Source organism: Pseudoliparis swirei, chromosome 17, assembly GCF_029220125.1.
Source record: "Pseudoliparis swirei isolate HS2019 ecotype Mariana Trench chromosome 17, NWPU_hadal_v1, whole genome shotgun sequence".
Taxonomy (NCBI): domain Eukaryota; kingdom Metazoa; phylum Chordata; class Actinopteri; order Perciformes; family Liparidae; genus Pseudoliparis; species Pseudoliparis swirei.
In genome coordinates this window covers 12,036,909-12,053,572 of record NC_079404.1, presented here as the reverse complement: position 1 = coordinate 12,053,572, position 16,664 = coordinate 12,036,909, and the positions used below count along the sequence as shown (strand labels likewise).

At 40.7% G+C, this 16,664-nt stretch overlaps 3 protein-coding genes across 5 annotated transcripts; 1 reads left to right on the top strand and 2 right to left on the bottom strand.

Annotated features, from left to right (window-relative positions):
• The first annotated feature begins 509 nt into the window (after positions 1 to 509).
• On the top strand, positions 510 to 2,119 carry tmem14a (transmembrane protein 14A). The gene is made up of 5 exons (XM_056435970.1): positions 510 to 583; positions 1,031 to 1,113; positions 1,216 to 1,317; positions 1,398 to 1,485; positions 1,576 to 2,119. The coding sequence occupies exons 2-5, from the start codon at positions 1,038 to 1,040 to the stop codon at positions 1,616 to 1,618; spliced, it is 309 nt and encodes a 102-aa protein (XP_056291945.1). The 5' UTR covers positions 510 to 583; positions 1,031 to 1,037; the 3' UTR covers positions 1,619 to 2,119.
• Positions 2,120 to 2,201: 82 nt separating this feature from the next.
• gsta.1 (glutathione S-transferase, alpha tandem duplicate 1) lies at positions 2,202 to 3,917 on the bottom strand. Its single transcript, XM_056435969.1, has 7 exons — positions 3,835 to 3,917; positions 3,619 to 3,737; positions 3,468 to 3,519; positions 3,166 to 3,298; positions 2,927 to 3,062; positions 2,665 to 2,790; positions 2,202 to 2,522 (listed from the first exon to the last, which is right to left on the bottom strand). Exons 2-7 carry the CDS (start codon positions 3,703 to 3,705, stop codon positions 2,385 to 2,387), a joined length of 672 nt encoding a protein of 223 aa, XP_056291944.1. The 5' UTR covers positions 3,706 to 3,737; positions 3,835 to 3,917; the 3' UTR covers positions 2,202 to 2,384.
• Positions 3,918 to 6,282: 2,365 nt separating this feature from the next.
• LOC130207367 (serine/threonine-protein kinase ICK-like) lies at positions 6,283 to 13,073 on the bottom strand. Of its 3 annotated transcripts, XM_056435943.1 has the most exons (14): positions 12,924 to 13,073; positions 11,651 to 11,913; positions 11,485 to 11,539; positions 10,166 to 10,287; positions 9,972 to 10,051; positions 9,751 to 9,883; positions 9,494 to 9,665; positions 9,075 to 9,242; positions 8,645 to 8,986; positions 8,192 to 8,391; positions 7,872 to 8,014; positions 7,385 to 7,501; positions 7,178 to 7,285; positions 6,283 to 7,065 (listed from the first exon to the last, which is right to left on the bottom strand). In XM_056435943.1, exons 2-14 carry the CDS (start codon positions 11,749 to 11,751, stop codon positions 6,914 to 6,916), a joined length of 1,893 nt encoding a protein of 630 aa, XP_056291918.1. In that variant the 5' UTR covers positions 11,752 to 11,913; positions 12,924 to 13,073; the 3' UTR covers positions 6,283 to 6,913. The 3 variants fall into 3 exon arrangements, with proteins under 3 accessions (XP_056291918.1, XP_056291919.1, XP_056291920.1); XM_056435944.1 differs by lacking the exons at positions 11,651 to 11,913; positions 12,924 to 13,073 and adding an exon at positions 10,811 to 10,841; XM_056435945.1 differs by lacking the exons at positions 11,651 to 11,913; positions 12,924 to 13,073 and adding an exon at positions 10,811 to 10,868 and having other exon boundaries at positions 11,485 to 11,505.
• Positions 13,074 to 16,664: the final 3,591 nt, after the last annotated feature.

Here is a 16,664-nt window from a genome sequence, read left to right as displayed (position 1 = left end):
CCAGCCAGTCACTGTACACGTGGATGTCGTGGACACATACTATTCAGACCACGATATAATTTGCGTCTCTCTGCAAATGTGAACCCTTAATAAAATACATATCAACAGAACAACCATTTCTGTGTCTTATATCTTCGCAGCACATACAGTCCAAATTGCATCAAGTAACACTACATGGTTTTCTTTCTAAATCAATAAATCCAGGCTGATGTTAATACATAATTCTTTTGTGATATTTACCTCAATATCCGGTATCAAGTTACATCAATTAACAGTTCCCCACACTCTCATGCCAAGTACCCAAAAAGTGGCTGCGGCGAAGGTATGCGCTCTACCGAGTGCCCGTTCTAGTTGTTAATGTATTCTGCACTTGTTAGTGCCCTCAAAACACAATACGCATGCGCCATTTGGTTCCTTTAGTTTTGAATGTTCTGAGATACTAATTTCCCACTTTATCAGGAGTAACCGAACACAACGCGAACCAAACGACGCATGCGTATTGTGCTTTTAGGGCAGTAACAAGGAAGTGCAGTCACAAATTGAAGGTAACGTTTCTCAGTGCTGCTGTTCGTTTGAACGCAAGGTAAGCAATATTTACCGAGCAAATTAACTTCATGATAATATGATTCCAATACGGAACTACTTCACATGAAGTACATCGTTATAGAATATGCGTGTGGCGCTGTTTGTGTTATGTGTGCACCACTCAGGTCTCACAGCGACACCTAGGGATACGTCCGACGTCTAGCGGCGAGATACTCTGACCACAGGGGTTAAAGTACGAAAGTACAGACATTATTGCGTTTACAAGTTTAGGAAGAGGTACACGTGTAGGTGTTCAAATCTCTTTAGCGTACATCGTACGTGTGTGGAAATGAATAAACTATAGCTAATTGAATACTTCAATTGTAGAAGTGCATTATCTTAACGTTAGATAATCTGTGTTTTGTATAAGCTTTACTATTTCAAGTCCTAGTTCAACAATAATACCATTCATACCTCCTGAGCTGTACTCCTGTTCTTTCTGCAGCTTCGTGATGGCAGTGGACTGGATTGGATTCGGCTATGCTGCAGCCATCGCCTTCGGGGGGTTTATGGGCTACAACAGAAAAGGTTGAACCTTTTTTATTTGGTCAGACGGCTGAACTTGAAATGTGTCACTTGATGAACGATGAATAACCCTGATTATCCCCACGTGTGTCTGTGTCGTCGTAGGCAGCGTCATGTCCCTGATGGCTGGTTTAGTTTTCGGTTGGTTTGCTGCTTATGGTGCATACAACGTCTCTTATGACCCAAAGGACATCAAGGTCTCATTGCGTAAGTATGTCGAAGCTCGTTAATATATTAACAGTTTATGAGTCAATTGTTTTAATGTCGTGGCGGTTTTCTTTCTTCAGTTACCTCAGGAGTCCTCTCACTCGTGATGGGAATGAGATACAAGAAATCTGGAAAGTTGATGCCTGCTGGCATTGTGTCGGGCCTAAGGTCAGAGTCCAAGTGTATTTGATCAAATAAATGTCACGGGTATTACACACTTGTTTTAATCATGTTTGATTTGCCGTCTCTCTCTTTCAGTTTGCTGATGGTGTTTCGGCTGTTACTCGTCTTCGTTGTGTGACTGGAGGAGGAACGCTGACTGAGGGCTCTGTCTGGGCAGGCCTTGTTTTAAAGGAAACAACATTCCCAGTGTGCATACTACAACACGCCTGTTTTGTGACCATGTGAACAAAAAACTTAGCAAAAACTACCAGAGGGTGTTCAACAGATTCACGGTTGATTGGCCTCATACTTATTGCAGTAAATCGGTTTTAGCGATCTTGTATAATAAAACCGCTTATTTTTTTGTATGTGCATGAATGTAAATCTCTTGAATTGGTAGTAATAGCTGTATTTGAGCTTTGTTGGTGCAATTGTATATGTTGGCAGGTGGTTTACTGTTTACAATACAGATGAATGTTTGCAGGCTGCCAATACTTTCAACGTTAGTAATTCAAATATTCTAATCAGGATTCTTGACTAATGCTTTGTCTTGACTGTTAAAAAACATTGACCCTAATAGTTTGTGATTTTTGTAACTCAGTAACCGCAAAACTAATCAGAATAAATGTGATGAACATAATGCTTTTGTTTTCATGTACTTGGTTTGGATATAATCCAAATTCTGTAACCAACTAACCAGAAAAAACACAATTTATCAAATGTTCCTCGTAAATGAACCATTTATTTAGTATACGTAACAATAAATCAACTGTCATTAAAACATTACATAGATTGCAGTTAATTAAATTTGCAATGGATTAGCACTATTCTCGACATGAAACAGCACATCATTAATCTGTATGTCGTTAATGAATCATTCGCACTGTGTGAGGAAGGTGCCACATTTATTTCAATGGTTTATTGAAGTTGAACACCTCCATGACAGTCTTCGCATAGATTTCATCTGGCTGCGGCTTCCTCTGGCTGCCGGGCTGCAGGAATCTGGCGATGGCAGGAATCATGGTCATTCTGCCCTGGAAAGCCTAGAGGGAAACACAGAAAGCCATTCTTAAGCAGAGCATTTGGTAGTTGGTGCATTGTTCTTTCTTATTAACAATAGACTGATATTATCGGAAGATGTGATCTTGTTTTGTTCCTTTGTACGTCCGGTCTTATATAGTATACCTTGACATTGGAAAAGTCTGCGAGGACTCCAGCAAATAACTCCTCCAGCATCAAGGTGCATTCAAACAGCTGCACATCTGCACAGCTTAGTTTACCTCCCACCAGGTAGATGGGCCCAGACAGTGCCTGAGATGTTCATCAAAGACACACAATATCTAATTATCAATAGCTCAATTTTCCATCACAAAGGGTGTTTTGCTAAGATGAATCAGTTTCTAGAAAACGTCAATTTGTATAATGTGTACAGTAAGCATGACGGTACCTTCTCGAACAAAGGTAGGTAGCGTTCTTTTGCTTTACTTTGAATTGTCTTCAGTTGTGCAGGTTTATCTGCAGTGAAGGGCAGAATCATTATCATTTCCATGAGATCAATCACTCCCTCCGAGTACATGTTGACCCTGAGGAAAAGCATAAGCATATACCGTGACACATCCATCCACTAAAGTCACATATGGTACAGAATACACTCATAATTACGCTTTTTAAATAAATGGACCATACATGACCCGGTCTTTGAGGTCTTTTCCATGAAGATCGTACTTCTCAGCAATGTAATTCAAAATTGCTTTTGTCTGAATGAGCTTCATGCCATCAATTTCTACCAAAGGAACCTGTTGAAACATGAGATCTCCATCTGCAAAGAAAACACAGCAGCAGGCATGAAGAGCGGCACACCCCGTTTACAACTCGGATTTATAGGTCAGGAGTAGGTTTAGACCTTCACCTGGTTGCGTCATAAGTGGGCCAGTTAGAAATTAAACTTGAAAACGGGCCAGAAGTTTAACACCATTTTTTAAACTCACCACTCAGCAGTTTTTCATACTGCTCACGAGTTGTCAGATAGACCTCATCAAACTGTGAACAGAATATTACGCAAGACATTCAGGGCACATTCAAAGGTTTCACGGTTGTTAAGAGACACCATAGTTTTAGATCAGCACAGCCTTCACTAACCTCAACTTTTGCAACAGTCAAAAGCCAACGGATTGACTCCATTTTCCCCCTGCCATTGAAGTAGTGCAGCACAACTTTTCCAGCCATGACTTTAGTATTTGAAGTGTCCAGTTAAATATCTAAAACAAAAAAAGAGACAGAGTAAACCTCACAAAACACAAACGCACCTAAGGTGCACAAGGCGTGGTAACCGAGATAACGTGTCGTAGGTTTTACCTGTGTGCACCGCTCCAGCTGCCGTGAAGAATAAAGCGGTAGTATCGTGAGAGAGAAAAAGCTGGTGGGGAAACATTTGACGACTGTGATTGGTTAGTGGACTGTGATTGGTTAGTAGTGGCCAATACAAACATGGCTCATTAACATATTGCCGCTAGACATCATGGGTAAAATACTAACTGGCTGCGCTCGTTCGATAGTTGTACATATTTGTTACGATAATGTTACACATAATTCAACGTATCGACATAGTTTATGTTGTATAAACCCGAGTTGCACACCCATCCTGAACTATACACATATCCGACACCATGATAGTACATACTGCTTTGGTTCCACTAGATATATATAACACGCCGAGCATTTCCTCTTTGGATGTGAGGGCGATCTGGCTGCGACATCTGTCACCCCATTGATCGCTAGGGTTTATTCGGCTGATCTGGCTGGCTAGGCGGGTGTCCCCTTCCTCCCTCACCGCTCCATGTGTGTCCCTCCCGAAGCCCCGCGCTCGGTGATAGAGGACGAGGTTCCCCCGGCGGACGTCCATCCTTCGGTGTACCAGTAGCTGCGCTCCCCTGCTAAGAACCTCCAAACAAGCTCAAGGCCCATTTGTAGGAGAAACGTAGGGAAGTTAAGCTCCAAGCGTCAGACACATCCAATTGAGGCGCTGCACGTGGCAGTCTGCCTTCCTTTTCCTTGTTCTATTAAATAATAATACATAATCTCACACTTTTATACATACAGATTGAAATATAAATCAACTAGTAACTCATCATTTACAGCAGGATAACAAGTAGTTAAAATAGTGGAAGAAGCATACATTTTTTATTTATATACTATATTAATATTCTCTTTACATTTGTCATGTATTTTGTATTATTCAGCATTATATTGAGTACTTTTTGGCTGGTTAAATCTATCTTGTAGCTAGTAAGTGTGTGGTATTCTGTGGTATTCAATACCGTTAATAAAAATATATTATTCCATTGTGGATTACTGTCAGTCCAACCACAATCTACTTTACTCAGGGGAAGAAAGAACAACACATTTGGTTCTCGAGAGTTTTAATGTATGTAATGTAGTGATGACGCACTAATGTTGATTAAGCACTACATTAAAAACTAAATCTTTGTTGCTAATCCTAAACTACAGTCTATTTACTCTATGACCATATTCCCAGTACCTTTGCCCCCTCCAGCACCCTTTTTTAATACCAAATATGATGACATAATGAAGATGGTGGTGGGGGGGTGCAGGTGACTTTTTGTTTGTTTGTTGCCACACCACATCCACGTTGTTTGATGACACCTTAAAGCTTTTATAACTACGGTCTTTTGATTGTTCTGACCACAAATCTAAATAATAACAAACATTTAAAGAAAAATCGTCCTCTTTATAATTCAGTGATCGGGCCCTAATAATAGTAGTAACAACTTTACCTTGTCATTATATATAATATGGTTAAAGTCATTCATGAACCGACTTCCTTTTTTTTGACTCGTGTGCTTTGACTCTGAGCTTTGAGCCGGTTCCATGATTCTGTTCCATGAGTCTGTTCCATGATTCTGTTCCATGATTCTGTTCCATGAGTCTGTTCCTTCCTCTACCTGGTTGTCACGATCCTAAAATTATAACTTCTATACGATACCTGCCATAAATATCATGACACCTGATAGCAGAATTAATTACAATACCATAATTACAATATACCATAAATACGATATACCATAAATACGATACTGGTATATTTATCTACAGTAGGCTAGTAATAAAAATAAAAATATTTTTTTAAAGCCGAAGACGGTCTCAAAAGCTCCGCAACTTCTTAACGCCACTCGCTGTGAGATAAATATGCAAAATCATATCGTTTTTAACGTACGGGTACTTTGTTAGTATCGATGCACCGTGCAACATTACAGCAGATGTAGCGGGCTGACATTCAAGCTAACCTAAACCCCCAAACGCTGTAGACATCTGAACGCTGATTGGCCGAGACGCGACATGTCCCATCAAAGATGTTTTATTGCGATGAGCACCACTTCACATTTTCTCCGTGTCTCACTCCAATCTCATAAACGCCAACCGGCCATCTAACCTCTATCAATCACAATATTTATTCAATTCAATTTATTTTCTACAGCTCAAAAAACATTTATTTGTGAAAATGGGCTATACAAATTAACTGAATTGAAAAACACAAATTTGCCTCAGAGAGCCTTACCATATGACATACTATGTGCTGGGTTAAAAAAAAAGGAACAATATATCATAAATACATTTCATTATGTGCCCACAGTAGAATACCAGATGACTATCGCACTGTAGTCATGCTTGTATAGCAATAACATTGAGCTACTACTGAGATTAAGTTTAGACTGATAGGTAACTTTTAATTTACAAAACGATTTAATTTGTTTCATGAAAAATTACACACATTGAACACATCAGTACCCAGTCAAAGGTTTATTTATACTCAACAACTGGCAATTCAATAATCACGCTCAGTTTGGCCAAGGGGGAGGGGGGGTAGCTCGTTTGAACTTGGATAATTATACTTTAGAAACTAGAACACATTTAAGCAGTGTCGCAACCACCTGCATCGTATTCATTATAATGCACACCTCACAAAACAATAACAGCAGCAATGTTAAAAAAATAAAATATATATTTAAAAAAAGACTGAACTTTACAGAGGCAAAGTAATTAGTTGTAGCCAAAACAAGTCACAGTGAAGATATACAAAAATTATAATATGCATATTATGTAAACAGGCTGGTGAACATTGAATGACAAATCTAATACAAAACTGAGGTTGTGACCTCTGTCGAACATTAGCTATGTTACAGTAATACAAAATAAAAACACAGGGAGCAAATATGGGCTAAAATGTTGGCCGGTTGCATTTAAATATACACATATACTTAGATATTTTACAATTCACAACATCCATAGTACACATAATGAAAAACAAAATTATTGCTCTGTAAGATGTATGCACAGATTTATATTATAAAACAACTAGGCCTACTCTTTGGAGGTGAAAGTCTTAGGAGCACAGGTCAGAGCTCCAGGCAGGGCACTAGCGGTGTCCATATTTGGCAGACCAGTCCGTTCGCCCGTGGATGGACTGGACCGGCGGCCGGGGCAGCAGACCCGGCGTGCTCTTGTTGGTCATTGGCGTGTTGGGAGAGGTGTTCATCGGACTCCGGCCTGACTGCCATGTTGCATAATCTGAAATAGCATCAAAACCGGTATCTCTGACATGTTTTCAAAAAGGCATTGTTCGGTGGCTGGACAGTTAATATAAGCCAGATAGCTGAATACTCTCAAAATGTATCCTCACTTGATGCTGTCGATTCCACCGAAGGACTCTGGTGCCCTCTGTGATCGGCTGACCCGAGGTCTTTTTTGTAAAACGATGGCATGTATCCACCCGAGATTGTATTTGTTCCTGACATTTAAAAACAAAAAATGACAGATTCATTCAGTTGAATGATAGTGGTAACAGAGATTACAGAGAAGTTTAGTACAAGATGTCCGGGGAGGTTACCGTGAGCGCCTCTGCTCGGCAGAGTCCCTCCAAATGGAATACTGCTGTTGCCCCAAAGATGGCTTCCAGTGAAGTCTTTGCTGGTATTCATGGTCACGTTCTTCTTTGTGCTAATGCCTGAGGGAGACAGTGAGAGATGATCAGATACTTTTTTGAAGGAAGGTGACATTATTCAATCTAAACGTTTCTCATTTCATGAATACTAATGACCAGGTACAAACGGGCACTGCAGAGAGACAGACGCCTCGATTTGAACTCCCTTTGGCGTTGGCAGACCCTGCTGACTCTCAGCACGTATGTGCCAACGTGTCCCCGTGGTTACCAAATGATTAGCATTAATATATTGTGTGTATCTATTGAAAAAATGACATCCTCCAAAAGGTCGTGTGGTTGATATGCTGTACTTTATAACACCATAATAACATCCCACCATTTTATTAAAGACGACTCTCAGTCCTACTCAGTGGAAATATTAAACATACATTACCAGGTAAATATCTCGACTGCCTCAAGTAATGTTGTTTGGCAGACGCGGTTCTCGGTGGCGCCTGGTGGGCTGGACTCTTGTTCAGGTTTAAAGGTGCATCTTCCTTTCCGTTGGGTCGACTGAAATCCAGAACATTTCCATATCTGAAAGACAGCGTGCGGTCAATGAGACGAAGGTGATGCGAGTTACCTGCTTGTAGTCATAGTGATGGATGGACATTATCTGAGGCTTCTGATCATTCTGCATATTTCTATTGTTCATAAGTCCACTGGCTGTGCCCCTGGTACAAGGTACAACATGACGACAGATCATGGCCGCACCTGCTCAGTGCGTCCTCCCCCTGCCTCGACTTCTCTGTGGAGAAGTTACTTTTTCCGAGAATACTGATGGATGTCAGATCGGTTTCTTCGTAGTCTTCACCCTTCGGGTGTCCTGTGGCGTGGCCCCAGCGCCGCCGCCCGCCTTTAGGTTTCAACTGATAGTTCAGAGGGTTTGCTTTCTCTGTCTCCTGTCTTGTTTGCTAAAGGGACATCAGTCATACATGTCAGAAATATGTTCCACAATTCCGTGTTCGAAAGAAAAAAGTTGTAAGTTGTTCATTGTAAGTATTACTCAAAATACGTAGTGAAGCAAACTAGCGTAGCTTAGATGTTAACATCAATCAGCCATCATCAGGAATGTGTTGGAGGCTAGATGTAAGGCATTCCTAGCCAGGATTTAACATCTACATGTTAAAACTAAGACACACACACACACACACATGCCAGCCTCACTTTGCTCTGCAGACTCTTGTCACCAATGTAAGGAAGATGGCTTCGTGGTGTTCCTCCGGCCTGTTCCTGCTTTAGGATGGGCTTCGATTGCTGCTCTCGCACCAGCTCTGTGTGCCGTTGGTACGATGCTGCAGACACAGGGGAGGGCTGGATCTGCTGGGAGCAGTGTTGGTTTGGAGGTGGGGGCTGGGAGGGGGGCACAGGTTGAAGCAGCGGCAGCTGCTGCTGTGACTGGAAAGGAGCCTGCAGCGGCACACTGCCTGGCTGAGGTCGGCCATGCTCCAGGATCTGTTGCGGAGTGCCCAACGCCTGGCCCACGTAGAAGTAAGAGTACCTGAGAGCCTGAAAAGATATCAAGATGTTAACAATACAACACCAGCTTTCATTCTGTATGTTGCGCTGTTAAGATGAAGTGTAGATCGGACCCTACCTGGGCCGACGCTGGTCTCTTCTTGGGATCCCACTGGAGCAGGTCTGTCATCAGATGAATGGCTTCAGGACTGGCATTTGGGATTAGGGTCTTTAGATTACTGGGAACACACTGAGGCCAACGGAAATTCATTGCACTTGCCAGATGGTATCCCTCCGGCCAATCGTTCTAGAGGGGGAGACACAGTGACAGAAGTGGATTAGTAAATTCAAATAAAAAAGGGGTAACCCGTAAAACCAGACCAATACATATTCCTACTACATTTGATGGTGTTGGTCTTATTTTTCAAGCATAAATGAAACAGGTGATTCTGGTCTCGGTTACATCCAAGTGCAGCTAAATAGTGAGGAATTACTCATGTATGTGTACCCGTCTACACATTCTGTGTCATGCTGCTGTACACATGTGAAGGGCCTTACCTTCTTTGGCGTACCCAGGACTTGGCACACTTTGAATATGGTGTCTACTTCACTGGAGCCTGGGAAAAGAGGCCTGAGGGTATAAAGCTCTGCCATGATGCAGCCGACTGCCCACTGGTCTATGGGTGAACTGTAGGAGGTGGATCTGAGGAGCACCTCTGGGGCTCTGTACCTGGTCCAAAAGAGAGGGTCCTCAGACTTGAGTGAAAAGAAACTATCAAACAAAGTGCACTAAGTTTACTCTTCAAGAAACTCACCATCTCGTCGAGACATAGTCTGTGTATGGGGGTCGAGATCTGATTTCACGGGCAAGCCCAAAGTCAGCTATTTTCACCAGCTCTGGGCCCATGCACAGAAGATTCTCAGGCTTCATGTCCCTGTGAAAAAACCCTAACAAAAGACCGACTGCGTGATCGTCTCGGCACAAAATGTCAAATGTGCCACTTGTAGTTAAGCATGGAGTCGTAAACAGACGTACCGTGTTTTTGGATGAACGTGAGCCCTTGTAATATCTGAAACATAATATTTCTCACAGCAGATTCAGGAAACAATCGAGTCCTGCAGCAAGAAACAAAGAGTTAGAAAACTTGTACGATTAAGAAACTGTACACATTCATCAAATGAAGTTATATCTGTGGGATTAATAATGCAGCAAGCCACAACTCTACGCACCTGTCTTTCATCAGCTGATACAGATTTTCCTTCATGTACTCAAATACGAAGTACAAGTGATCATTTTCTCGAATCACCTCCTTAAGTTTGATTACATTGGCATGGTTGAGTTTCTTTAAGGACTGTAAAAAAATAAAAAATAAAGACCGTGTAAGAACATGTGGAACGAATAAACGAAGAAGCAGATATGAAAAGTAAATGTAAACATGCTGGACAATACACAGGGGTCACTGCAGCACATTCAAAAGCACACCCTACAACTACGAAACACACCCTTCATGTTTAAACATGGCTCGACGACGAAGACAATAGAGTTTGGGGATAAATGCTTCAAAGGTGGGATATAAAATCACAATTGGAAAAGGGTGAATAGAAAGCAGGACGGAGAAATAGACACTGTTCCCGTGCACTGGGAGGACATGGGTTGAACCATGCTACATTTTAGTAAAGGGTGGGGGAAGCTGGAATGGGATTTTGAGATTGTATGGTGTGACATGATGTTAATGATGATCCGACTATCCTCTAAGGACCAGCGCGCTCCACACATGTTTTGCTGCATTAGGTTGGAGCTCTGGGAGAGGGATGTGGGATGTGGAGGCCAGGGATGGGAACCGGAGCTCAAAAGCAACAGCACACAAGAATCACCTTCAACTCTTAGAGCTGGTGTGTGACTGAGCTGTGAGGAAATGTGGACAGCAACATACTGAATTGGTATGAAAACAAACAGACATTTTGAATATGTGACAACTAGTCTAAAATGTAGATGGACAGTATATTAATCATATTATCGTGACTGCATTACCTGCAAATCATGAAGTTATCATGAAGTTAGATCTGACAACATGACATCAAACATTACACGCCATTTTGTTTGCTATTTGATGTTTACGTATCTATGTACATACAGATTTTTTAAACACTGTGAAATGCAGCTCACATCTTGAAGAGGCGATACAGAAATGATTCACTAAATTCATCATTTAGCTGTTGTATATTTGTTGTACTCCCTTACAACATTGTATTTAAGGTTAACCGGTAATACAACATCGCGCAGTGATATTTCAAACCCTAAATCTGAGAATGGAGCCAATACTCATATGTTTGAGGAGCTTCAATAAAAACATTGATTTGCAGAGTTCATGCGGATGAGTTGACATTAATATGAGCACACATTATTTAACATTCATTTTATATTAAATATTGACAATTCTCTGCCAAATTATAGACGAAACTGTATGTAAAGTATTTCAGTTGATTTGGGGTTGTACTTTCTGCTATTTGAATGTGTGAAATTGTGTTTAAAAAAAAGATACACCCACCTTGACTTCACGAAGGTTCATGCATTCTTCCCAGGAGTAAAATTTTCTTTTCATTCTGAAAAATATTTTTCCCCATTACTTATTTTTTGCAAATTATACAAAATTGCATGTCAAAAAGAAAAAAGGTGCTGCCGTCACAAACGCACACAATTGTCCGAATACTCACTTCTTTATGGCCACCAGCTCTCCTGACTCCAGACTGCGGCCGAGGATGACGGAGCCATAGGTTCCATCCCCGAGCTGCCTGATCGTTGTGTATCTATTCATTCTGCGCGTCCTTCCGTAGCATCCGGGCCAAGATGATAACTGGGTGAAAAATAGAGTGTTTGCCTCCCGCCGCTGAATGTAACCAGATTTTCCTGTGACAACAGCAGAACACCACGGGCGGAGCTGGAGGACTCATGGTTTCATGGAATCGCCTCCTTGGAGCTGGGAAGGTGAGGGATTAATGACAAAAACTGTGGTTAGGTATGTCAGCCTGGCGGTTGGAATGACGATGTTTGCCATGTGACCACACGCTTACTACTAAGTGAGGACATTTATTGGTTGGAAAACGTGTGAGTGCTCTGGACACATACTGAAATGGATTTATATGTCGCGGCCACAATAGTTGCCAATATATCAATTAACAGGTTCTCAGTCATGCAAATCAAGAGTTACATTGACTCCCTCTCTACATTTCAGTCAAGCTATGACAGCTGCCTTGATGATGAATTAAGAATCACAGTGTTCCTGGTTTTCAGCGCCACAGTTGAATCTGCCTGCATGATGCAATTAAGTATTTTGGATAAATCCTGTGAGCTATGGAACATAAAAGTACCAATATTATGTGTTGACTAGTGTTTCTTCACTTTGGTGTTTGATCGTTGCTGTGCAGAATAACGCATTATCTGATGAAGAGGGAAGCTCAACTTAAACTTGAGTTTAAGACAAGATGATGTTGTGACTCCAGAACTAGTTTGGTAGCCAATCATTGTGCACTGTGCGACTCACACGGTGTGACGAGGAACCATGAAAACAAGTTGGACTTTGCAGTAAAGTAGGAGACATCTCGTCTTGCCAAATGTTGTGTAAATGTCGTTCATCAACGTTAACTCGCATCACAGCGCCAATACATCCATCTTCTAACGTACTGACGTTACTTGGGAGCAAGTAGTTAGAGAAACGACCTCGCGGAGGTTCACCCGGGCTGCGAGCCGACTATTTACATGGTTTTACCGCATACGAAAAAAACAGCTAGCCCTAAAACACGGAGCAACTTACGTCCAGGTGATCGTGTTTCGTTGTAACCAGTATGTGGGAGAACACGTCTCCCAGTAAGGCTCTCTTATAGAGCTACTGGTGCTGCTGGTGGCCCAGACAACATTACAGAAACCCCAGTGGCCTGTTGAACTGAATGGTCTGCTCACTTCAAACATAAAGCAGAGGACGTCACTCACCCGTCTCGCGTCAAATCGACAACAGCACATAGTCGAGGAGCTCGCGGTCGATGTTCAACAACCGTTTTCACGGATTAATCCGCTGGCTGACTGTCGCCGTTAGAAGACGGATAACCGCATCCAGTGTGTCTCCCGCACAACACACATCAGCTATGTCCAGGCCCTGCCGTCATATAGCTCGTCAAATCTCGCGTTGCTGTAAGGACAGTTTGCGGTCTCGTTACGACAAATCACAGCTCTCCTCCGGCTGCGTCGGCTACAAAGATACAACACGAGACGGAATAAATCACTGCATCCGTATCTCCAGAGTCTGTACGCCTTCAATATCATTCTCATTGAACATCTAAATATACATTTATGAGAGGTATATATCATAAGAAGTCTCTTTCATCACAATTAACTGATACAACAAGACTAATATTCAAAGAAGCCCCACAAGTACAATAAAGCGTCACAAAGCAAAGCCGGAAGTGACCAAGTATGTGTGCTCTTGTATTGAATTATTCTTCTCTGCTCACAAGTTTGTCCTCAAGCATCTGCTTTGCATGTCTTGATCTGCAAAGTAACTTGTAGCTGGCCAATAAATGCAGTTAAGTAAAAACTAGACTTCAGTAAAAGCCTGCATATATATATATATATATATATATATATATATATATATATATATATATTATTTATATATGTTTTCATGGCCATGGCAAGTGAGAAGTTACCCCAAAATTCTCTGGCCAAACCAGCTGTGTACAAACTCCTAAACAACTACATTTCTACATTTCTGGTGGATATGATATGTGTCTATTTGCTTTTGGTTAATACTGTCACACAAACAGCTTTTGTGACAACAAGAGTTGGACCCATTTTCATTGTGGCGACCCTCAGGCAGGTATCAGTCACTACTTTTCAGGGAAAGTTTAACAGGCTCTACAACTGCGTTTGGAGATTTTAATTGGTTTAAAATACTTGGTCACACCCGGACAGAGAAGCTGATCAACACAGATGCTTTTAGTTAATTTGTCAGCTGAATGACATCAATCATGAAGAGCAGGCGTTTCACTGGATTTAGTGACTCATCAGATTCTTTGATTAGGAATGTCACTGTAAATGTCACATTTTCATAGCTTGTAACCAAATTGTGTTAGGTATTTAGATAGGGTCGCACATAGCAGCACCACATGGACAGAAGTGTGTCGGTCTGTTTCTGGACTTCTAAAACTCAATATTTGGTCAATAGGTGACACATTTTGGACTATAGCACCAATCAAAGGACTGATGTATTACTACTACTAAACTACTGAAATTCTCCTAGTATAGAAATGTGAACTGCTATTATGAAATGAAATGACTAATTTAGATAATTGACAGATAAATCCATTTTGGCACCACCACTTTTTTTTAATAGTTTTACAATTATAACCTTCTAGGAATCTCTAGGGATCGTTTCCAATAGGTTATAAAAAGGTTTTTACAGAAATAACCTTCTGGGAATGATCCTTAACCCAATATACAACATGGGGATATTCTCAGAACGTTATTTGGAAGTTGCAGAAACATGATCTTGTGAAGGGCGTGTGAGTGTTACTGTGGTGCACGTGCGTTTTTCGCTACATTTTATTCAGTTTGGACGCCCTTCAGTCTCATGTGTTCGAATCAACATTGTACATTTGTTTCATACTTGGTACCTCGCATGCCTCCTTTGTTTCCTATAGGTCTCAGTCATAACAATTAAATGATGTCAATTTAAGTTGTAATTTGAGCTTCTATTTATTCATCCATTCTTGTATTGATCAATTCTAACATTCATTGACTGACTTATTTCCCCATGTATTCATATATATCATTTCATTGTTATGAACGAGACTTCTTATGATATATATGTATTTATCCATTAAGACGTGCATTCATATATATATATATATATATACACACACACATATATAATATGGATATATACACATATATATAATATATACACACACACACACACACACACATATATATATATATATACACACACACACACATATATATACAGGCACATGCACAGACATTTTGGGGGGCAGGTGCTCAACCCCAAAAAAAGGGCACCCATCGACAAAATTATTCTTCTATTGATCACTGTAACTTGAAGTGAGCAGTAACACCTGAAACACATCGTGTCGTGAGAAGACATGAGAGCTGAACAAAATGACATATTACAATTTGTTTTTATTTACAAAACAATAGGAGTGAAAAAATGCCATATAATAAACAACTTACTAACCTCTACCCAGGTAAAATTAGACACAGTGCGAGTAAATTTTTCATCAACTCGCGCATGCGCGACCAGTAAATTAGCAGATTTCTTTTTGTTATTAAATATTTTGTTGTTTACAAACTTGTTCTACAGAAGAAGAAGGCCTGTGTGTGTGTGTGGGGGGCTAATGTGTGAAAAGAGGCGCACGTCCCCGAGTTGAATCTCTGTAGAGACTGTCGCTCACGGTAATTTTGATAACGTTAGCGGAAGGATTTAAGTGACAACATCCGGTTTTGCAAAGGAAAGAACCACGTGAAACAACATCCGTTTATCAAAATAAGATGTCGACAAATCATACACTAACATATAAAAGTAAACAATGAACTGATGTTGTATCTTTATAGATAGTTTCTGAGATTTAGCTTAAATTATGCTAACATTAAAATGTTTACTGTACCAAGGAAGAGTTTATCTAAATTAGTCAGTCTTTTGTATGTTAAGAAAAGTCCTGTATATAGATTTCCCCAAGAGTTCCAGGAAATGAATGATGCAGATGTGTTCCATACATATCTGAAATCGCAATCAAACAATTTTAATGTATCAATTAGGAAATTTTTCAAAGTAAAAGTTCTAAATGTTTAAAGAAATCGGTAATTTCTTTAATGTTTGAGTTGCTTTATATGTATTTCCTCATAGTCAATCAACACCACCAAAACCTGATCGGTGCATCTCTAGAAACCAACAAATGTTTTGATTGGCTCTTCAAATATGTTTAAACTCAATACAGTAACTTCTGAAGAGTTCTCTGTTGTGAATGTTTTGCAGTTCATGAAGGCAAACAGGCATAAGATTGTATATTGTCAAATTATTTATCAGTAATACAGTAAAAATGATGGGAAAACTTTGCAAGTCGATTTATAGTGTGTCAGGTTTTTCCTGCAGAGTCGTTTTCCCGAGCGCCTAAGGCAAAAAAAAGTCTGCGTTGAAAAAACAAAAAATAACTGTGTTCATCAGGTTCATGTCAGCGAATATGTTCTCAATAGTATGTTTCAAGGAGGTGTGCTCACCTGTGTGCGCGTATCACGGCAGCCAGCTGCTGATCACGCACTCAATAGCTCGACTGCATGAATAGAAGGTGCGTAGCGCGCAAAAAAAATTTTTGGGACCACCCAAGACCCATTTTGACCCAGGAAAAGTGCGCCCTAAATTTTCTTGCCTCTACCGCTTGGCTGAAAAGAGTAAACGCAAGAAAAAACAACACTTGTAATAACTAACTACTAACCGAGAGTGAGGTCATGCCAGGAAATATCAGACTGAGGCTTTATAACGTTTTTACGGAAGTCTGATATTTCCCGCCTCTGCAATTACTCATACAAGATTGATCTTTGTAAAACTGGAACAGACAAAACAAAGAGAAACATAGGCTACCACAGAAAACAATGTGGCACATGGATAGCATGATACCGAGAGCTAGCATAGTTTAGTTGCTATTTTCTAGCTGTGAATTC

Coding starts and splice junctions, on each gene's coding strand:
- tmem14a (XM_056435970.1), top strand. CDS start 1,038: ATGGCAGTGGACTGGATTGGATTCGGCTATGCTGCAGCCATCGCCTTC. Junction 1,114..1,215: donor TATGGGCTACAACAGAAAAG/GTTGAACCTTTT, acceptor GTGTCGTCGTAG/GCAGCGTCATGTCCCTGATG. Junction 1,486..1,575: donor GGCATTGTGTCGGGCCTAAG/GTCAGAGTCCAA, acceptor TCTCTCTTTCAG/TTTGCTGATGGTGTTTCGGC.
- gsta.1 (XM_056435969.1), bottom strand. CDS start 3,705: ATGGCTGGAAAAGTTGTGCTGCACTACTTCAATGGCAGGGGGAAAATG. Junction 3,299..3,467: donor GTATGAAAAACTGCTGAGTG/GTGAGTTTAAAA, acceptor TTTTCTTTGCAG/ATGGAGATCTCATGTTTCAA. Junction 2,523..2,664: donor CAGACTTTTCCAATGTCAAG/GTATACTATATA, acceptor GTTTCCCTCTAG/GCTTTCCAGGGCAGAATGAC.
- LOC130207367 (XM_056435943.1), bottom strand. CDS start 11,751: ATGAATAGATACACAACGATCAGGCAGCTCGGGGATGGAACCTATGGC. Junction 9,884..9,971: donor CACGTTCATCCAAAAACACG/GTACGTCTGTTT, acceptor GTCTTTTGTTAG/GGTTTTTTCACAGGGACATG. Junction 8,015..8,191: donor GGGGAGGACGCACTGAGCAG/GTGCGGCCATGA, acceptor GCTGTCTTTCAG/ATATGGAAATGTTCTGGATT.